The sequence below is a fragment of the Bactrocera tryoni genome, chromosome 4 (genome assembly GCF_016617805.1).
Source record: "Bactrocera tryoni isolate S06 chromosome 4, CSIRO_BtryS06_freeze2, whole genome shotgun sequence".
Taxonomy (NCBI): domain Eukaryota; kingdom Metazoa; phylum Arthropoda; class Insecta; order Diptera; family Tephritidae; genus Bactrocera; species Bactrocera tryoni.
The window spans coordinates 14166480-14188624 of record NC_052502.1 but is presented as its reverse complement, the minus strand read 5'-3'; the positions used below and the strand labels follow the sequence as shown (position 1 = coordinate 14188624).

Here is a 22145-nt window from a genome sequence, read left to right as displayed (position 1 = left end):
TTTTTTTTGTTTAAAAATTAGATTTTCCATTTTTGTTTCCAAATTTGAACGTTTTGGATTAAAGATTAAATATGCACAATGTTGGAATTAAAAATTGAAAATCTAAATTTTAATTATAAAATTTACAATGCACATGCAGTTGTAATATTTAGTTTCTTTTAATCAATTCAATTTCCTTGAATTTTTATTATCCTACACTCGAGCGAGAATGTTAATTAAATTTCATTAACAGAAACATCAATGAAAACAATCTCTGCTAATTCATTCATTAACATTCTAGAATTTTAATTAAATATCATTAACAGAAACATAAATGAAAACATGTTCTGCTAATTCATTCATTAACATTCTATGCTAAAATGTTAACATTTCTTACTGGCATAATCGTTGTAGTAAATAACGACAACAGCTGGGCAATCGTCAATAATATTGTGCAATATTCAATGGATATTGCACTTGTTGAGCAATACACACTTATCGATAACAAAATATCGGTTTAGCCACAAGAAAATATTTGTAATAAGAAGAAATGTCGAAAGAGCTGCTTTCATTAAATTAATTTTATCATATACTAATAATAATTAATATAAATAAACACAAACACCTTGGTTTATAAATCTCTCGAATTATTTGCTGTAATACTTCTGCAGCCATACAATTAATCTATCGCTAATTGTTGCACATTGCGTTGATACCATCACTAACGCACAACAGCTGTTTTTGTTTGTCCTCCCGGTTTTTTATTTTGCAGTGATATCATCATCGTGTACATATTTGTATATATTTTTTTAACAATTTTGAGTGCAATTCGACATACGTTGAGTTACTTTTATGCTTACCAATCTACTTAATAGCACTGCGTCTTTAGTTCTTAAACGCACTTTATCCAAAATGACCCGCGGAAGAACACTACAAAACGTTGTATCGGAATTGAATAAATTTGCGCCACTCAATTTGGCCGAGAAATGGGACAATGTTGGTCTCCTGATCGAACCTTATAAAGCAAGGTATTGTACAATGTTTCATATAATACTTTGTACTCGATATTTGTATAATATATGTATATAATTTATTTATCTTTAAGACAAATACGCAACATTCTGTTAACCAATGATTTGACGGAGAATGTCATGCAAGAAGCTGTCGATACAGGCACTGACCTAATTGTGTCTTATCATCCGCCAATATTTGCACCACTTAAACGCATTACACAAAAGTAAGTGAACATAAATTGATATGTTTGTAATATTGCTTGCAAGACAATTTGCTTTTCCTTCTGTAGAAACTGGAAGGAGCGCATCGTTTCCATTTGCTTGGCTGAGGGTATTGCCTTATACTCGCCGCACACAGCTTGGGATGCAGTTCCTGGCGGCGTGAACGATTGGCTTGCCTCTGCACTGCCGTGTGTTGATATGCAACCAATTCAGGTAAGAACATTTTGTGAAAATACCGGGGAAAGTGTTCATTTTATAGAATTATTAAAAAATTGTGTTCTTTAAATATTTGTGTAATACTGTGAAATGTTTGGGGCTATTGAGAATCGCATTAAAATGTGTTGCTCTTATTATTGTGACTCATTTAGCACCAGTACGTTGATGTACATTTTATTTATTTTTGTGTAGCCGAATTCTATGTGCTTTCAATTTCAATGAAATTATTCTCGTATCTACAACACACTTTTTGGAGTAAAACCACTCATTTTAAATGAGCGTATATTTATTTCACTACTCACATTGCAAAAACAAATATTATTTTTTCACATTCTTCGCTATATCTTTATGGTTAATATAAACAAAATAAATGCAAAGAAATATCACTTTACAATTTTTATGCAAAAACAATAACAAAACAATTGTATATATGGATATAGTGAAATTAGAACCTTAAAATTGTCTTTATAGATTGAACGGTAGAAAATAAGTTCTTCCCAATGAAAAGTAATAAACTTACATATAAAGAACTTTTTAACTACATTTTCATATTAAACATCAAAAATACCATTCACAAATAAAAATATTTCCATACAAGAACTTGATTTTGATCGTTCAGTTTGAGTTATTTTTGTTGTGTTATTTGTGCTGTAGTGGTTCCATGCAGAAATTGGTGAAGTTATCTCATCTATAAAAGCAGTTATCTCGTCTATAAAAAAAGTTAACATTGATCGTTCAGTTTGCATGGCACCTATATGCTGTAGTGGTTCTATATAAAAAAATTGTTCGCAGATTATAGCGTTGATTAGACAATTTTTATCCGGCCAAGGATTGTCAACTTGGCATAATTCTGCTGCTACAACAACAACAACGATAATCCATGTCGTCGTCGTGAAGATACATATCTCCCCAAATAAAAATTTTTCTTTAAAAGAACTTGACTTTGATCGTTCAGTTATATGCTATAGTCGTCCGATATCGGCTGTTCCGATAAATGAGATGCTTCTTGGGCAGAAAAAAACGAATACAAAATTTTAGAACGATATTTTAAAAACTAGCAGAGACGGAGATAGCTACATCGACTCAGCTCGACGAACTCCGACGCTTCCTTTTTTCTCATAATTATATACTTCCATAGTACATAAATATTAACAATGCGTTACATTTCTTATAAATTATTATTTTTTTACTTAAAATCTAAATTTGTGGCATCGTCGTGCTTACATTTCAAAAATAAATGCAACAACTTTAAAACTTTACAATAAGCTAATGACAATGGCAATAACAACGAATTAAACTAAAATTTAATTTCATCACAAACGACAGACACAATTCACTGAGGATACTTTGAATTCGCTTTCTCCATCCCATTCTCCATAAAAGTGACCAACTCACTTTCCTTGGCTTCCTTTGCGTTTGCTTCGGCATCCACTGATTTCTCACGCTTGCGACAAAAGCACAATTTCAGAAAATAGATTAATAGCAGAGGCAGTGGTGTCAACATAGAATTGGCCATTGGCACTGCACTCGTCATATCGGCCTGCGGCTGTGGCAATGTGAAGTTCAACATGAAAATCGCAATGCCAATATTCTGTATGCCCGTCTCAATGGCAATGGTGATGGCGTCTTTAGGTGGCTGACGCAAAACTGTAGCTATAAGCCAGCCAATGACATAGCCCAACCATGGCAAAATGCAGCTGCCGATGAGGATCTGTGGAAGATAAATATAGTTAGAAATATATCTTTTTATATATGTATGTACATATGTGATTTGAGAGACAATCAGCAATTCGCTTACCTTCGTGGTGAACAGTTTCCACATATACGAATTGAGCACACAGCCGAAAATTGTTATCGCCAATATGAGCACCAACGAAATGGGTTTGAGCAGCTTGGACATCTTTTTAGTCACCTCCGGTGCATACTTCTGCAGCATAATGCCGATGGCGATGGGCACCACCAACGTGCAAGAGACCGAGGCTATCGATTTATAGGGAATCGCAAAATTACCATCGCGAAATATCAAAGCGCCCAATGTAAATATCCATAACGGCATCATGCCGAATGCCGCTAAATTGCTAATAGCGGTCATTGTGATGGACAAGCTGAGATTACCATTCAACAGCACCGCGAATATATTCGACGAACCGCCCGCCGGCGATACGCCCAAAAAGAACAAGCCCAAGCGTAATTCGATCATTTCGCGAAAGAGAAAGTAGCCGATGACAAAGCTGAGCACAGGCATCACCAAAAACTGACAAAACAAGCCGATCGCCGGTCCAACCGGTCGTATAACTATGCGCTTCAGATCCTCCAAATCCAAAACGGCGCCGAAGTTCACATAAATCACCATCACAAAGCAGGCAATCGAAATATTGAATATGATATCGGCCAAATTCAAGGAACGTGTCACAATAACTCTCAAAACCTCCGCTGAGCGTTGCGTTTCATAGCCAGCGCGTTGCAGCTCCACATAAACGTGCGTATAACCCAACAGCGTCGCATGCAAAGTGAAATTACCTTTGACCTTTGCAACGCCTTTCGCATTGCTTAACACCGTCGTCACTTCGTCTATATACGCTACATCGCCATTATCATTCAACATACGAAATTCGAAATCACTACCCAAAGCCGGTTCAACGGCCGTGATAACGAACGAAACTTTTTGCGCATGTCGCATTGTCATATTTAACTGTTCGTATTCAAATTGCACAGTCCAAAGTGGCGGCTGCAAGTGATCTGTATCAACTGTGTTCACCGCGCCGCTGACAATATGCGCCGCGCTGATTATGGCCAACACCACGTAACCCGGCCCGTAGTGCATTTTCACTTTTATTTGTTGTTGTTGTTGTTTTTCATAAATAATTTCGGTTTTTCGCGTGTACGCCAACGCAGCAAGCGCGATGCAAGTGCTCACCGTCGCAAGATCGCTTATGGAATAACCTGTTAATTGATCAGTTCAAATTATAGTACCGTTGATTCTTGTAGTCGGCACGCCGACCACAACCACCTTCTTGTATGTGATTGTATGTATGTATGTGTGGATTATTTAATCATTATTGTGGTTTAACTTTTTCCGATAACTTTTACCGACAGCATTGCCGATTTACCAGCTACCATTTGGCTCTTAGTTTATAAACACTCACAAATACATTTACCGTTATACGCGCACTTTGGTTGTATTCAAATATTTATAGCACTCTGTTTTGAATTTTTCCTGGATATTAGAGTTCAGTTTTTTATCAGCATGATTTTGCAAATTTGATCTGAAAATAAGGTGTTATAAATTTTAGTGCCAGTTTCGATATCAAATATTCAATTTTTAGTAATACATATATGTATGTATATATTTTTATACCCTGAACAGGGTATATTAAGTTTGTCACAAAGTTTGTAACACCCAGAAGAAAGCGTCGGAGACCCTATAAAGAATATATATAAATGATCAGTATTTTGAGCTGAGTCGATTTAGCCATGTCCGTCTGTCTGTCTGTCCTTCCGTCCGTCCGTCCGTCTGTATATACATATTTGTATATATATGTATGTTACTATTTTTGGATAGGAAAAATTTTTTTATTTCTGTTTCGAACAGATAAACAAATTTTCAGTTTTCCATAGTTTCAGACATTTGCGACATTTTTCGTGATTAATAATTATACCCTGAACAGGGTATATTAAGTTTGCCACGAAGATTGTAACACCCAGAAGGAAGCGTCGGAGACCCTATAAAGTATATATATAAATGATCAGTATGTTGAGCGGAGTTGGTTTAGTCATGTCCGACTGTCTGTCTGCCCGTCTGTATATATAAGAACTAGTCCCTTGTTTTTTTAAGGTATCGTTTTTAAATTTTGCAAACGTCATTTTCTCTTCAAGAAGCTGCTCATTTGTCGGAACTGCCGATATCGGACCACTATAACATATAGCTGTCATACAAACTGAACGATCGGAATCAAGTTCTTGTATGGAAAGCTTTAACATTTGACAATATATCTTCACAAAAGTTGGCACAGGTTATTTTTTAGGGCAACACTGTAATCTCCGAAGAAATTGTTTAGATCAGTTAAATAAAGCATATAGCTGCCATACAAACTGAACGATCGGAAAAAAGTTCTTGTATGGAAAACTTTTGCATTTGACAAGATATATTCACGAAAGTTCGTATAGAATATTTTCTAAAGCAACACTGTAATCTCCGAAGAAATTGTTCAGATCGGTTAACTATAGCATATAGCTGCCATACAAACTGAACGATCGGAAAAAAGTTCTTGTTTGGAAAACTTTTGCGTTTGATTGCATTTTGCTAAAAGATTTGCACCTGTGAAGGGTATATAAGCTTCGGTGTAGGCGAAGTTAATGTTTTTTCTTGTTTATAACTAAAAAATTCTTTTTCCTCTCCGAATCAAAATTTAAAAAAAGTTTTAGTTCTCTTTGCTCTTGGCTTTTATTAATGTTAACGGTTTCATTGTCACTCTCAACTAGTTTAAATTAATTGATAATGCTTATCAAATAATCTCGTCTACTTAGCCTTATCACTAAACAACATTCTTAAACAATATTAAAATGACTATTGCTTATTAGTTGCAAAAATAAGTTCAATAACGTTGAGAGAGCAATAGAAGCTTATCAAAACGTGATTGCACTATCTTCAAAAACCACAAAGTTTAGTCAAATGCTCCTATTCGGCGAAAATCTTAACCCTTTTTTCTTTGGTTAAAAAAAAAAAAACACTTTTTCAACTTTGTAATTCATTTGTAACTTATTCTATCATCTTATCAAATTTGAGGGGAACTGACAAAAAATTACAATTTTACGTCTTTGAAGACAAATATTTACTATAGCCTTCGCGTCTTTTAAAACAAATATTTACTAGATTCTTCAAATATCCCTTCAGTCAATTCAAGCTTGCCACAACCTTGTTAAAAGCCTCGGCGCTTTGTACCACTCGAGGACTTGTGTTCGTCATAAAGTAAACTCTCCAAAGAGCTGCTGCGACATTTGCAACACTTCCGTAGCCGTGATTCTATTAAAAACACAAAATCTTAACACTTGTTTCTTTACAAAAAAACACTTTTCCGGCATTATAATTCATTTGTAACTTAGTGTATCGTATGATCAAATTTGACCCGGACTCGTTAAAAACTACAACTCACGGTTTTAAGACAAGTTTTACTATAGTCTTCAAAATATTTGCTGAGTCAATACAAACTTGCCAACGGTTTTGCCTCGGAGCTTTGTGCCTGTACTTGTGTTCGTCATAAAGTAAGCTCTCCAAAGCGCTTCGGGAACATTTTCAACGATTCCGTAGCCGTGATTCCATTGAAAACACAAAATTGCCAGCAAACTCGTTAGACAGTTTTCTTTTCATGACAAAAATCGCCAGATAAACTTTTCGCGTGGTAAATAAACAGCTGTCAACTACACTCTAATTGACATATGGAGATCAAACTTAACACCAATATTAAATTTAAATTATCGTTTGATATTATCCGGGTCAAATTTGCGCATACGGAATATCTAAAAATACATCAGCTTTAAGAATCCTTAATTTTCCACAATTTTTTCTCAGTTTAGAAAGAAAACACAAATAAAGTACTAAATTTTATTATTTACTTCACTTCAACGTGTCCCTTTTTTATTGGACAGCGCTGTATCAAAAATTTAGACTTATTTTGTTCATCTTTCATATTAAAGTTTACTTGTTATGCAATAATTTTCACAATTTTATCCATTACGAAAAAAATCAATGAAAAAAATTATCGCAATTTTTACGCACGAAAACCACTTCATTACCTCTGTTGACACTATAAATGTGTTTAATTCGCATAATTTGAATGTAGATCGGTATCTCGTGAGTGCAGAACCAGACACCGCCGCGCTCAGTGCATTTTTGCAACTGTATATTAAACCTGTAAGTTTTCTATTTTAATCAAATCTGCAATAAAGTAAAGCTCAACTTAATTTTCTCACATGTGCTTGGATGAGCGTGAGTGGGTTTGTAAAGAAAGCTTAATAGAAATAAATATTAAAATTTATCACATTTTTGTTTATAAAATACATATGTACCTAGGTAAAAGTTAGCCCAGTTGGTGCGCACTTAGAATTATATGAAATGTATGCCTTATACACATATAGTCAATGACCCGAAAAAGAGACTAGAGATTTTCCGTTACTAATTGCAAGCATATTTGCCAAGTCGCCGCGTATTAATTGAAGGTTGAACTCTGCCCCAGCCGGCAAAAAACCATAAATAACAGGTTTCATAAATGCCGTACAGACCATATGAGCACTAACGACCATTGACTGGATGTCTAAAAGAGGCTATAACCGAAAAAAAACAACTGAAAAGTGCGGGAAATATGCTTGGATAGTTATGTAAAAATATTAGTTGACGATGTTAATCATCTTGTGCAGGTATATTTAGGTATGCGCAAGGTTTACTTAAGGTAGATGCGGCTCTGGGTCTCACTATCGACCGAATTGTTGTATGAGAAGGGCTACAAAATTGCATGAACACCCTTTGAATTGTTTCAGCATTATACGAATCTTTTTCCCAGCAGGTTTTCCTGTCATCAGAACTCAAGAGAAGAAACTGTAAGAAAATTTAGTAACAATGTTAGGTTAGTCACCGAAACTAAATCCTATTTTGAAACAATTAATCAATTCGAAGTTTGACAAAAAAATATGTTTTTCTCTAAAACGACTCCATCTGAGATCCCCACAGTATGATACATGAGAAGGTATCTATAGTGAGGCCGCAGAGTCTGTTAAAATTCGTGTCAAGCGCAGGCAACCTAAACCATGACTACTCTTGGACTTAGCAAGTGAACTCCATCTGATATCGCAACCAACCAAACTGTTCTATGCGTGGCTTATGGATCTACCAGATTAACCTAACCTAAAACGACTCCTACTTTTCCAGCGGCCTGATACAATTTATAAGAATTCATAATACAATCCCTTGCTTTTAGTTTTTGTATCACTAAAAGTAGAGCTATAGCTCTAACTTTCCTAAGTGACACATTTATTGCATACTTATGTCCCATGTGCACCTCGTAGATAAGCCGAACTAGCTATTTTATAAATTAATCAAGTTTATGCACCAGCTGATAATAAAAGAAAAGCTCGCCATTTTTATACTCTCGCAACAAAGTTGCTAACGAGAGTATTATAGTTTTGTTCACATAACGGTTGTTTGTAAGTCCTAAAACTAAAAGAGTCAGATATAGGGTTATATATACCAAAGTGATCAGGGTGACGAGTCCGTCCGTCCGTGCAAGCTGTAACTTGAGTAAAAATTGAGATATCATGAAGAAACTTGGTACACGTATTTCTTGGCTCCATAAGGCCCACTGCCACGCCCACAAAATGGCGAAAACCGAAAACCTATAAAGTGTCATAACTAAGACATAAATAAAGATATTAAAGTGAAATTTGGCACAAAGGATCGCATTAGGGAGGGGCATATTTGGACGTAATTTTTTTGGAAAAGTAGGCGTGGCCCCGCCTCCTACTAAGTTTTTTGCGCATATCTCAGAAACTACTATAGCTATGTCAACCAAACTCTATAGAGTCGTTTCCTTCAGACATTTCCATATACAGTTCAAAAATTTAAGAAATCGGATAATAACCACGCCCACCTCCCATACAAAGGTTATGTTGAAAACCACTAAAAGTGCGTTAACCGACTAACAAAAAACGTCAGAAACACTAAATTTTTCGGAAGAAATGGCAGAAGGAAGTCGCTCCCAGGCTTTTTTTAAAAATTGAAAAAAGGCATGGCGTCGCCCACTTATGGAACAAAAACCATATCTCAGGAACTACTAGACCGATTTCAATGAAATTCGGTATATAATATTTTCTTAATACCCTGATGACATGTACAAAATATGGGTGCAATTGGTGGACAACTACGCCTTCTTCCAATATAACGCTATTTTGAATTCCATCTGACGCCTTCTCTGTATAATACGAGTATAAACATTAGGAACAAGTGATGATAGCGGAATAAAACTTTACACTAATACGGTATTTGAAAAATATGTAAATGACTGATAATGAAATCTCGATTATCACTTTATCATGCGAGAGTATAAAATGTTCGGTGACACCCGAACTTAGCCCTTCCTTACTTGTTTTTGACAAGCTTGTTATATATTTTTACACCGTTGAATTGAAGTGCAAATAGACACATGTTTGTTTTTATAGAGCAAAAGCTTTTGAAAGGGTGCGGGAGCAGTTCAATAAATTAAAATTCATTTCTTTCTGGGAATGTTTGAAATCTAAACGTAGTGTATTTTACGTCACACAACTAAAACATGTATTAGAGGAGGGGCGCACGAAAGAGATTTTATGAGTATAAAAAAAAACTTTGACAAGGTTTAAGTTCAGGCAATAACTGTGTTTCCATAATTGTACCCTAAACCGGGTATATTGAGTTTGCCAGCAGGAAACGTGGGGGACCTATAAATACGATAAAAGACGAGCTAAGTCGATTTAGCCATGTTCGTCTTCACGAAATTCGCAACGGGTTATTGTCTACGGCAATAATGCAATCTTCGAGGAAATTCTTGCCATGCTGTTGCATGCCAAACTGAATGATCAAAATGTAGTTCTTGTTAATACCTTCGGTACTTGTGAAGGTTATTAGAGCTTCGTTAAAGTTGACATTTTTTTCTTGTTTTTATTTACCTTTTTTCAGTTAATTAATATTTTCTTCTACCATTTGCTTTCTAAAGTAGTTAATGAAGTAATTTCCAAGCAATAAGTATCGAACTTTTATCGTATCCCTCATTAATATGCATGTGAGTACTATGTGCGAGGGTAGCAATTTACATTTTTGGACTAACTAAGAAAAGATGTATACAAATATTTTAAAGTTTTATTGTTTTCTAAAGTTCCTTCATACAGATGTTCAAGACACATCGATATATAAAGATTAAGGAACCTAACAAAAATGCTTTAATGGGTTTTAAATTTGCCGAAAATCGTTTTGAAGTCGCTTCAAAGTGTTTCTGAGTGCATTTTGCAAATTTGACCCGGACTGAGAATATTTATATTTTATGGATTTCAAAATACAACTCTTTATTATCTGCTTCCAAATAAACTCTTGAGCCAATATCAGCAGCCCAAAGCTTAAACTAATTCTCTATACACTTGTACAGCTTCGGCTAGGATGACTTTTGGATGTTTGCTCATTTTTGGAATAATGCTAGATTTTTGGGCAGTTTCGACGAAATATTCGTAGGCCTACATACATATGTATGTATCTTCGACATCGTCTTTCAAAAGACTCAGATCTTTTAGTCCGAGTCTGGCATTTACATAAACCAAATTTGATGAATCGATCAATAACTGGTATTAAGATCCTCTGATATCTCTCTCAAGCCAACACGACGCTTTTAAAGCTCTGTTTTTCAAATTTTTCAATGTTATCAACATTAAGTAAGGCTGTTGGCCGACGCATCAGGCAAGTTTTTGATGGCTTACTTCTTGACCTTCACTGAATGCTTTTGTTCCTCAAATACTTGTCTTCATGCTAAAGGAGATTCCCCAAAACATTTATTCAACATTTTCAACGAATCTGTCGCCGTGGTTTCATTAGCAACACAACATTTTAAGCCAACTTGTTACATTATTTTTAAGGTAAAAATCGCCAGGCAAACTTTTTGCATCGTAAATAAACAGCTGTCAAAGACAAAATAATTTTTCATTGATTCGACTTGTAACTAGACCAGTCCGGGTCAAATTTGATCAGCTAATACAAATATTAAACTTCTCACCTAATAACGCTAAAGTTCCCATGAACAATAATATGGCAGGCCACCCTTGTATTTTGAAGCTCATTTTAGAAGCGAGAAATGTAAACAAATAGTAATTACATACTATTATGAATGTTAATTTGTTTCGTAGAAAATTTTTATAATTACTTTAAATGCATTTCCTTTAGTTTTTCTCATTTGCATACACATATGCTCTCAATTCACGGAACTAATGCACAGAACACACCAGTTAACTAGTATAAAGTTGTGCAAGCTATTAACAGTTAGATAAATATTTTTAATATAACTACTCTCAAATGTAAATTTAATGATTAAACAAAAAACTAAAATATCGTTCACAGTGCTAAAATGTTAATTTATTAATTCTATAATTTTTTGTTTACCTTTTTAATGTGGTGAGAGTGGTGTAATATTATAAATTAATATTACAAAAATATACGATAATGTGTAGAACAGTTCGATTCGCCATTTCTCACAATTTTATAGCAACAATAGAGTTGTCTCTCCTATATTCGATGACTTTGAGCTCTGCTCTGTTGTGATTCAGTTAAAATAAATGCAAGAGAGGATATGTACTATATATCTCAGTTGTACAACAAAGATGTTTTTCTCTCTATCTCTCTCCTCTATGATATATACCATTTGCACGTTCGATTCGCATTTTTTCAAGCTTTGATGAAGCGAAAACCTCCAATAAGCTATTAAGAACTTACAATCAGTAAGATCAATTAAGCGGTAACTACTGTATTGTTTTCATTGTCACTAATGTAAATTTGTAACACATATTTTCTAACTTAGCATTTATACTGGTTGTGCGAACATGATCACACCTCTTTTTAACATTTCTACTGAAAACACATGTTTTAGATCTTAATTACTTTATTATTGTTACTACAATATGCTGGCTTTATGTAATTTGTACGAGGGATAGCACTTAGCTCTAATGCACTAAATTCTTTACAATATAGTATAACAACAACCATTACAGCAAACTAGTCACTAAAAATTAGCCTCCTGGTATATTTGTGGTGAAAATTGTGCACCTATAGTGTTACTCTCCTTTGCCAGATATAAATATCGATCCGTAGTTTGTATAATAGGTTGTCAAAAAAGTCTTGCGGTATTTTCGCTAGTTGACGCTGAAAGCGCGTAGTTCTAGTTTTATTCGTCGCATCGCTATACCTTTTTGGAAAGCTCATTTCACGCGCTAACACGTGTTTGATTGATTGTCGTTTCTTTTAAGTTCGTGAGTTATAGCGTCGCAAACATGGAGCAAAATAAAGAGAATATTTTACAGTACTACTACGATTAAGGCAAAAATGCATCTCAAGCCGCCAATAAAATTTGTGCAGTTTATGAACCCGATACAATTTCCATTTCCACCGCACAACGATGGTTTCAACGTTTCCGTTCTGGTGTAGAGGTGGTCGAAGATGCACCACGCTCCGGAAGGCCTGTCTTCGAAAATTGCGATAAAATCGCCGAATTGGTCGAAAGTGACCGGCATAGTAGCAGCCGTAGCATCGGTCAAGAGCTGGGCATGAGTCATCAAAAATTCGTTTCAATTTCAATAAAAAAAAATCAATAAAAATACCGCAAGACTTTTTTGACAACCCATTATAAAGAGTGATCCATTTCGAGGTTTCCTACTTTTTTAAAGAAAAAACACAAAAACTTCAAATTTAATGAAGAATGTGTATTATCATTCGAAAGAACATTTTATTTATTTTTTGAAGGTTATTTCTTTCAAAAGTTGGCCGCGGCTACGTCTCAGATGGTGTATCCGTTGAGTCCAATTTTCAATGATATTCGAGCATTTCGACTGCTAACTGGTGAATGACACGCGTGATGTTTTGTTGCAAGGCCTGAATCGAGGTGAGATTGTGCGCATAGACTTTAGACTTTACATATCCCCACGGGAAAAAGTCTAACGGTGCGATATCACACGATCTTGACAACCAATCGACCGACCCAAAACGTGAAGTTATGTGCTCACCGAAGTGTTCTATCAATAAATCCATTGATTGATGCGATGTGTGGGAAGTGGCACCGTCGTTTATCATGGCGCGATAACAGTCGCCATTGCCGATTACGTTCTCATCGGTATCTTTTTTGAAGAAATATGGACCACCGGCCCACATACCCACACCAAACCGTTGTTTTTTCTGGATGACATGGCAGCTCTTGAATCGCTTCAGGTTGCTCTTCGTCCCAAATGCGGCAATTTTAAATGTTTACATACACATTGAGTCAGAAATGGGCCTCATCGCTGAACAAAATTTGGCTCGAAATTGTCGGGACTTCTTTTAACTTCTCAAGAGGGAAGGTCGAGCGGCTTCTATTTTTGCACAAGCTGTATTTTGTACTCTTTCAATTTAAGGTATCGACGCAAAATGCGTTAAGTCATTCCTACGACAAGTCCAAAAGGCACCGAATTTTCGTAATAAAGTTGAACTATTTGTAAACGTTGTTTAGGCGTGAGTCTTTCAATGATGAAATTCCACACAATACTGAACAAAAATAACATCACAGCTTAACACAACTTCTTCACCTTATTTTACTTTCAATTAGATAACTCGTGATAAGAAATCCGTACACCAATAAATAATTTTAATAAAAGTAGGTCAATATGCCAATAGGGGATTTTAGCTATTTTAAATCTCTGTTTTCCCTCCGATTTTCTAACTGAAACCTTCGCGAAACCCCCAATAGATTAGTTATGAGTTGGTGGATGATTACTTTTACATGATTAAATTTGCCTCGGACTAGTGCATTCATACTGCGCCGACAAGCTGAATCCATAAATTGGTTATCGTTTGAAGTTTGAACTCCAAACGATTTTCACCAAAGAACAATAAGTTTGCTGGAAACTTATGTTTCCTATGGAATCACGTCTACACTAACATTGAAGAAGTGTTTTGTGAAGCTCACTTTATCACGAACACAAGTATTTGAATGGCGGAAAGTATTAGAGAAAGTCGTGAACTATCGAAATCTTCCCTCTTGCGAGTTGTCCATCCAACGAATTTAATGATCATAACATCGAAAAAGTTCAAGAAAGGTTCTTAAAAATCGTCGTGTTGGCATCAGAGGGATAGCCGAGGATCCATATCTCTTATGTATAGACTCAACACATTTTGAGTATTGAAGCGTGTCAATGTTAGACTCTGGTATAATCACCTGAAGACCTGAAAACAACTTCGAGTAGAGGTCACAAAAGAGATGATTGACGACATAGCTGAGGACTCAGCATTCATCAAACGCATCATTACTGGTGACGAAGCATAGGTTTTTGCATATGACATCGAAACTGTACAGCAATTCAGCGAATGGTGCTTCAAATTTGAGCCGAAGCCGAAAATAACATTCCCTGAAAACACTGAAGGCCATCCCAGCCGAGGGTTCTAGCAAGTGTATGGAAAATTGCATTAGACACTGGTTAGCTTAGGAGAATATATTGAATACTGTAATAAATATTTGTAATAAAATGTGGGGAAAATAGTGTTTTTTCTGTCAGTCCGGTGCAAATTTAATCTATTGGTAGTTTTTGTTGAAATAGCTATAGGGAATTAATTTTTAATAAACTTATAGTCGATATTCTCCAAATTATAATATGTATATTAGGTTGTCAAATATGTATATATTATATATGTATATAATGGTGTTTTGGAGGACGTTACTTTATCACTTCGAACTGCGGAGGAATGGTTTCGATGATTCAGAGCGGATAAAAACGATACCATGGATAAGCCAGCCGGCGGAAGACCTGCGAGTTAGACCGGGATGTGGCATTTCGTGACATCGCCCAGAAGATGGGAGTTAGTCACCAAACCATTTTAAACCATCTGCAGAAGGCTAGATACACAAAAAAGCTTGATGTTTGGGTGCCGCATGATTTGATGCAAAAAATACCTTCTGGACCGAATCAACGCCTGCGATATGCCGCTGAAAGGGAACGAACTCAACCCATTTTTGAAGCGGATGCCGACTGGCGACGAAAAATGGATCACATACGATAGTATCAAGTGAAAACGGTTGTAGTCGAAGGCCGGTGAATCGTCCCACACAGAGGCCAAGCCGGGATTGACAGCCAGGAAGGTTTTTCTGTGTGTTTGGTGGGATTGGAAAGGAATCATTCACTATTAGCTGCTCCCATATGCCCAGACACTCAATTCTATCCTCTACTGCGAACAACTAGACCGCTTGAAGCAGGCGATCGACCAGAAGTGTCCAGAATTGGCCAACAGGCAGGGTGTAGTATTCCACCAGGACAACGTCAGACCACACACTTCGTTGATAACTCGTCAGAAGCTACGAGAGCTCGGATGGGAAGTTTTATCGCATCCACCATATAGCCCGGACATAGCGCCAAGTGACTACCACCTGTTCCTGTCCATGGCAAACGGCCTTGTTGGTGTAAAGTTGAACTCAAAAGAGGCTTGTGAAAAGTGGCTGTTCGAGTTCTTCACAAATTAGGAGGGGGGCTTCTACAAGGGGGTATTATGAAGTTGTCGTCTAAATGGAAACAGATTATCGAACGAAACGGCACATATTTGAACTAAATCCGATCACTGTCACACTTTTTATAAAGCATTGAATAAAGAGCAAAAAAGCGGGAGATATTTGACAACCTTATATGTATGGCACTCAAAATGTTTATAAAATATGTTTAATTTTTTTATTATTTTTGTTTTGTTTTAATCGTTTTCACTACTTAAGAGTTTTTGCGTATAAAAATCGATTATCGATACTTAAATTCTATACCAATTAATAGCTATAATTAAATAACTCGTATCTATGTTAATTTAATCTTATAAATATTGCCACAAACTGTCTGGGTCTCTTTTACGTCGTTTCAACTCAGACAAGTTTGATAAAAATCTCGACATTGGTTGCGTTGAATTGCCGTTCATTAGGGTGAGTCGATTGTTTTATACCGAACGGAAATCCAATCGTAAATTTTGAGCTCGCAAGTTATCGCAAGCTTCGTTTGTATAAATAAAAATTTCGATACGTAAATTGATTTGATTTGATAAGATTCTAAAAAATATATGATCTAACTTTTTCTACTGTTATAATGCGATTTTCTCATTTTGATATGATATATGCGAAACAATGATTTCCTCCTTAATATGTTCGTCGAAACTTATGAGCTCCACCTTCGACGCAAAAGCGTCACCATCAAGGTTCTTATTCCAGCCGAATATTCGACGTACGGTATAAATGACAACCATCATTGCCAAAGAGTTGAGAGCAGCCGTAATTGGCACGATAAGCGTCATGTCGGCTCTCACTTCGTCGAAGCAATGTTGCAGCAACATAATGGGCACGGTCATATTAAGGACACTCGTCTCGACGGAGATCGTCAACGCGTCTGCTGCGGAACAGCGCAGCAGCTTTGAAATGCCATACGAGAGAAAATAACCACAGATGGGCAAAAAGAGAGCCGCTAAGTAAATCTGCAAAAATAAGTCAACTTATTAGACGCCAAATAATTTAATGAAGTCTCTAATTGTATGCTTACCATTCCGGTTAGTTCTTTGAACGCAAACGCATTTATGCCCACAGTCATGGCAATCAGACCCAAACTGACGCACGCACAGAACGGTTTGAGGAATCGGAAAATATACGCTGTTGTCTTCGGTAAGAAAACGCGCGACAGCATACCCAAAGCGATGGCGCAGACCAATGCTAAAGCGCTGACGGCGAGATCCAAAAACGGCACATCCAGTTCGGTGTGTGTGAAGATTGTTCGCACCAGAATAAGTATCCACAGCGGGAACATCGCCAGCGACATAAGACTGTTGATCGTTGTGGTGGCAATCGAGAGATTCACATTGCCTTTGAGGAAAATCGCACAAATATTCGCCAAACCGCCGCTGGGCGACAGTGCTGTGAAGAAAAGCGCCAAATGCAGCTCTTGATGTTTGGCCAAGAAACAGTAGCCGATCGCAATAGCCAGCAGTGGCATTAAAATATAACTGGTACAAAAGCCGATGGTCACAGCAATCGGTCGCAACATAATCGCCTTTAAACGTTCCAAATCCAACACGCCGCCCAAATTCAGAAACATCAACAACAAGAGCGCCGAGGCGGTATAAGCGAAAATTTTCTCATCCAAACGGTCTTTGCGCGCTATGATAAGCGTTAGGTCGCCGGGCGAACGTTCCGCGTTGGCGCCGTCACTTGTGTTTAGTGTCACATAAATGCTTGTAAAGCCGAAGTGACGTGTTTGTACCGGCACAGGGCCCTGCCATGAAGCTGGCGTACCCGTTAACTCACTTCGTTCAATGCGTTTTTCGATTAACGCCAATTTCGGATCGCCAGCGTGGACTTCGAAATAAAAGTCTGCTCCAGAAGTTAGATCCACATTGAGTATTACTAAATTTACGTACTGTATGTCATTCGAAATAGTTAGCTGTTGCTCGTTGCCACCATCCTGATAGGTAATATTCCACGCGCCTGCCACTTGTCCATATTGTCCTTGAACCTCGCCGTGAGTCAAACAAATAACGACCATAAATATCAGTCGTGCGCAGTTAAAAGTAGCGACTTGTTTCATGTTGTTTTCACTTCGAAATGAGCTCTCACAATAAACGCAGACGTTTTGTATACCTTATCGAGCGTCAAAATCCTAAGAACCATTGAACTTTTTTGTATAAATGTATGTACATTAACTGACTTATATACGACATGCGTGGCTTGTCAATAAATATCTGCAAGAGGGGCCTTGATGGCTAAATGTTCCTCACTCTAATCGGCTACGGCTGTAGATTAGGCTTTGACTGATACGCCGCGATTTGTTGAAGAAGTGTTATTCCATCGCGTTTTTCTATTTATTAGCGTGGGATTAAGGCTTTTCTTTATCATTGCCGAATACTTAGAATAGTTTTCGCACTCGTTGTGACGTCGTAGAGCTGTGTGTCGTCTTAAAATGAGTCACTGGCTTGTTTAATGAGTTCCTACGAAAAAAATTTCAACTCTCTTTAAGACAGATGGATCGAAATCTTATGTGTTCTTATGTAGATCACATAAGAGATCGAACCAATTTATTAAGATTCAATTTTGTCCATACAAGAATAGTATTCCTGAAGCATGAAGTGCAGTTTCCTACCTGAAAAAGATACTCTTAAAAATCTGTTAATGCTAGGACGATTTGAACATTCCATAAAGCTATATTTTACTGGTGTATCTGGAATTCTAGAAATTCTAAAAATTTGTGTTACCGCATTCGTCTCCAAGTTTTCAAAAATAAAAGGATCACATTTCCTCTAACATCTAAACTATAACGGTCGAACGCCCATGTCTGGTTCCAAAGATAACCACGTTTCTTTATGTATCGCGTCTAGTTAGAAGATAGTAAATTCCAGTAGCAGGTATAAACATGTCACGGTATTTTTGTCTATACAGTATGTTACATGCATCCAATATTATATACATTCGTGGATACAGGTGTCTGTTTGTAAATGAATTTATCGCCGAGATTAATTTTTAAGTAATTTATTGCACTATTTTATCAATTCTACGTATGGGCGCAGATACGGATTGCTACCGTGAGTTATTTTCGTACTTGAGTACGAGGGTTACTCATGTCGACCGCCATTCGGTTTGTTTTTCAAAGTTTGTTTACAAAAATTGATCTTAGTAAGCAAAGGAATCTGAATCATAAATATCTCTTTCGAATTTGCGGACAAACAACCGGAAATGTTTATTGTTTTTTCTTGAAAATATCCGCCTCACTGATCCGCAACATATAATATACATACATATGTACATATTGTATATTCACTTTAAAAGCAAAACAGGTCTCGGCAGACATTGCACAGTATGTTTTTGACAATCAACGTAACCATAACTAGAAACAGTTTTTTTATGTTAAGTGGAACTAGTATTGAACCCAAGACCCACGGAGTAGTGCGGACCTCTAACTACTACTTCTCGATGGCCTCCTCCTGGCAAGGATGGGATCATATCAACCGTTCTTTTATATTATTATCTTACCGATGATTATTGTTGTTGTTATTTAAGTTATCCATTATTGTTGTTTTTTGTTTATTAATTTGGAGTTGACTACTTCATCTACGGGTGGACATACCATGAAGAGATGTGCTTCGAATCCGTTCCAGCGACAGTCGCTTGCATGTAACCGGAACGGACCCGGTTTTTAACCGAATAAGCATTGGATATTCGGCAACATTCTTAAAAATTATTCGAGGAATATATTAAGCTGCTACAACAGTCAGGTCTGCGTGGAGTTTTATTTAGAACTGATTATTGTCATAAAGAATCTAATCACAAGTTGAACCAATGAGTACTTAGCTTACGAAAGAACAATGAAAATGTTGGAAGATTTAATCCTCAACATAGCTTTTTAAAACGATACACTTGAACCATCGGTGGTCCAACTTCATTAATCCTTCTGATAACTACATTTTTTGGTGAACTGAAAGTGGTCCTCTGAGGCAGAAATAACATTCTCCCTGAACTCGACTTTTGGAGCTCGGAAACAAAAGGAAGTCGCACGGGGCTACATCTGGAGAATACGGTGGATGAAGTAGCAGTTTGCAGCCCATTTCTGTCAATTTGGAGGTACGAGACGGCATATTGTCGTGGTAGAAGAGTATTTTTTCCATGTAGTCAACGTAGACTTTATGTATTCCGTCACCTTTTCGGCCAATGGGAGAGTTTCCGCCTTCTTCGATGCAAGTTCGCCTATTGAAGTTCACTGTTTCAATTACTTCTTCACCTCTGGTGTGTTCCACTGGATTCTTGTATCGGCCACTGCCACGAAATGAGGTTGAAACTCATTAGAATTGCGCCAAATACTGAATTGAGTCAAATACTGCTGTGAAGGGACTAACGGTTACGATATCAGGATCTAGGAGTATTATTCTGCAATAATGGCGCCAACGGACGGTGAGACTAAGTAACTATCAGACTCGCTCGTACTTAGCACCTATATTATAGGTACACGTTTAGTTCTGTCTGGTTTAATGCTAGCTCAAGTACAAAATTTAAATTTAGTGATAATAAAAATACGTATAATAACAAAAACGTTATTATAAAAATGCGAATCATTACCTTAATTAATTTATATATGTATATTAATACTAATATAAAGAGCTCTTGTAATTAGTAAAATAACCCAAATATCAATACGTATGGCAACGCCATTGCCATTGCAACTCTGATTGAATTGTTTTGTGCAAATAACTTTTGCTTTCAACTGGCAACACTAAATTTTCATAAAAGCGGTGTGTATGACAGATCTTTCACAAAACGCCAGAAATTCGGCAGATAATCGTTTATTTTTCGTTGCTATTTCTAAAATAATTACGCAGCCATGGTGAGTTGTATATAAATCAATTGTAAATAAATCCAATTACAATGTTATCAATTTTTTGCAGACGATTGGAAAGAACAATAAAATGATCCAGCACCTTAACTATAGGGTGCGGATCATGCTGCAAGACTCGCGCACTTTCATTGGCACATTCAAAGCATTCGACAAACACATGAACTTAATACTTGGAGATTGTGAAGAATTTCGTAAAATTCGTTCGAAAAACTCAAAAGTGCCGGAACGTGAAGAGAAGCGTGTTTTAGGTTTCGTGCTATTGCGTGGTGATAATATAGTATCATTGACCGTCGAAGGACCACCACCACCAGAGGAGGGACTACCGCGTGTGCCGATGCCCGGTGCAGTTGCTGGCCCTGGGTTAGGACGTGCTGCTGGACGTGGTGTGCCGGTTAATATTGCTTCGGCACCGGCTGGTTTACAAGGACCTGTCAGAGGTGTAGGCGGTCCAGCTCAACAACATATGACTCCAATGGGTAGAGGCGTACCACGAAATCCCATGATTGGTGCACCCTTACCCGGTATGGTGCCCGGCGTGATGCCACCAATGCCTGGTGGTATGGGTCGTGGTGGCCCACCACTGCGTGGACCACCACCCGGCATGATGCGCGCTCCACCACCGGGACGTGGAGGTTATTAATTGTATTCATATGTATTTCCGATAAAGTCTATTTTACCTAAATAAATAAATAAAATGAATTATATAAACACTGTGGAATATTTTTATGATCATGTTGGTGTAAGGTTTCTGGCAACTCAAATAAACAAATCTTGAAGTTATTAATCGACTTAATTTTTTTTCGTTTTCAGCCTAATGCCTTGGGTGGTGAGTTTGGTGGCGCAGGACGTACATTCACCACATCGGTGACTTTGAGCCAGGCCGTGGCTAGCGTTCAGCGACACATTGGTCTCGATGTACATTTGTCATTGGGTATAAATCATAACCTAGAGACGCCAATTACTGTCGTAGCGGTTTGTGCTGGCTCTGGTGCATCTGTACTTAAAGGCTTCGAGGCGGATCTTTATATAACCGGCGAAATGTCTCATCACGATTTATTGGATGCAAGTCATCAAAACGTTTCCGTGATCTTGTGCAATCATAGCAACTCCGAACGCGGTTTTCTACGTAAATTCGAGACGAAACTGTACGATATGCTAAAGGGTGATTGTGAAGTGACTATTTCCGAAAAAGACAAAGACCCCTTAAAAACAATCGTTAAAACTTAAATTTCGACGATAATGATTCACATGGGCATTTACTTAAAAGTTGCATTTCTTGGTGATTTTCGATTGAAAGTTTATTTAAAAAGTCTAAAATTCATTTAATAAGTTTTTATTATTATTGTTTATATTATGCAAAGTCTAACAGTACAGCAGCTGTTGTGGTAGCGGCAGAATTCTGTCTAACAGTGTAGCAGCTGTTGCTTTATTTACTGCCTCGAAATAAAAATTTTTGCAAAGCATCATTTAATAATCATTCATAATCATTTTAATATTGTGTTTTTTTTATGAAAATGTGAAAAGTCGTTGCATTGCTATCGAGAAAGGATTCTGGAAAATTTATAGGCAATCTAA

The 22145-nt window shown here is 36.9% G+C and overlaps 4 protein-coding genes across 6 annotated transcripts; 2 read left to right on the top strand and 2 right to left on the bottom strand.

Annotated features, from left to right (window-relative positions):
• Positions 1-717: 717 nt before the first annotated feature.
• On the top strand, positions 718-22054 carry LOC120775953 (NIF3-like protein 1). The gene is made up of 4 exons (XM_040106364.1): positions 718-1007; positions 1085-1216; positions 1283-1427; positions 21381-22054. The coding sequence occupies exons 1-4, from the start codon at positions 832-834 to the stop codon at positions 21795-21797; spliced, it is 870 nt and encodes a 289-aa protein (XP_039962298.1). The 5' UTR covers positions 718-831; the 3' UTR covers positions 21798-22054.
• On the bottom strand, positions 2044-7315 carry LOC120775950 (sodium/bile acid cotransporter-like). 3 transcript variants are annotated; one of them, XM_040106359.1, is made up of 3 exons: positions 7224-7315; positions 3229-4696; positions 2044-3141 (listed from the first exon to the last, which is right to left on the bottom strand). In XM_040106359.1, the coding sequence occupies exons 2-3, from the start codon at positions 4252-4254 to the stop codon at positions 2764-2766; spliced, it is 1404 nt and encodes a 467-aa protein (XP_039962293.1). In that variant the 5' UTR covers positions 4255-4696; positions 7224-7315; the 3' UTR covers positions 2044-2763. The 3 variants fall into 3 exon arrangements, with proteins under 3 accessions (XP_039962293.1, XP_039962295.1, XP_039962294.1); XM_040106361.1 differs by having other exon boundaries at positions 7207-7310; XM_040106360.1 differs by lacking the exon at positions 7224-7315 and adding an exon at positions 7044-7179.
• Positions 15909-17817, bottom strand: LOC120775949. The gene is made up of 2 exons (XM_040106358.1): positions 16737-17817; positions 15909-16671 (listed from the first exon to the last, which is right to left on the bottom strand). The coding sequence occupies exons 1-2, from the start codon at positions 17772-17774 to the stop codon at positions 16285-16287; spliced, it is 1425 nt and encodes a 474-aa protein (XP_039962292.1). The 5' UTR covers positions 17775-17817; the 3' UTR covers positions 15909-16284.
• Positions 20447-21281, top strand: LOC120775954 (small nuclear ribonucleoprotein-associated protein B). Its single transcript, XM_040106365.1, has 2 exons — positions 20447-20558; positions 20620-21281. The coding sequence occupies exons 1-2, from the start codon at positions 20556-20558 to the stop codon at positions 21208-21210; spliced, it is 594 nt and encodes a 197-aa protein (XP_039962299.1). The 5' UTR covers positions 20447-20555; the 3' UTR covers positions 21211-21281.
• Positions 22055-22145: the final 91 nt, after the last annotated feature.

Bases quoted from the DNA above. Each gene is read 5' to 3' on its own strand.
- LOC120775953 (XM_040106364.1), top strand. From the start codon at position 832: ATGCTTACCAATCTACTTAATAGCACTGCGTCTTTAGTTCTTAAACGC. The intron at 1,217-1,282 runs GTAAGTGAACAT...TTCCTTCTGTAG, and splicing joins CTTAAACGCATTACACAAAA to AAACTGGAAGGAGCGCATCG. The intron at 1,428-21,380 runs GTAAGAACATTT...TTTCGTTTTCAG, and splicing joins TTGATATGCAACCAATTCAG to CCTAATGCCTTGGGTGGTGA.
- LOC120775949 (XM_040106358.1), bottom strand. From the start codon at position 17,774: ATGAAACAAGTCGCTACTTTTAACTGCGCACGACTGATATTTATGGTC. The intron at 16,672-16,736 runs GTAAGCATACAA...TTATTTTTGCAG, and splicing joins TCAAAGAACTAACCGGAATG to ATTTACTTAGCGGCTCTCTT.
- LOC120775950 (XM_040106359.1), bottom strand. From the start codon at position 4,254: ATGCACTACGGGCCGGGTTACGTGGTGTTGGCCATAATCAGCGCGGCG. The intron at 3,142-3,228 runs GTAAGCGAATTG...TATCTTCCACAG, and splicing joins GGAAACTGTTCACCACGAAG to ATCCTCATCGGCAGCTGCAT.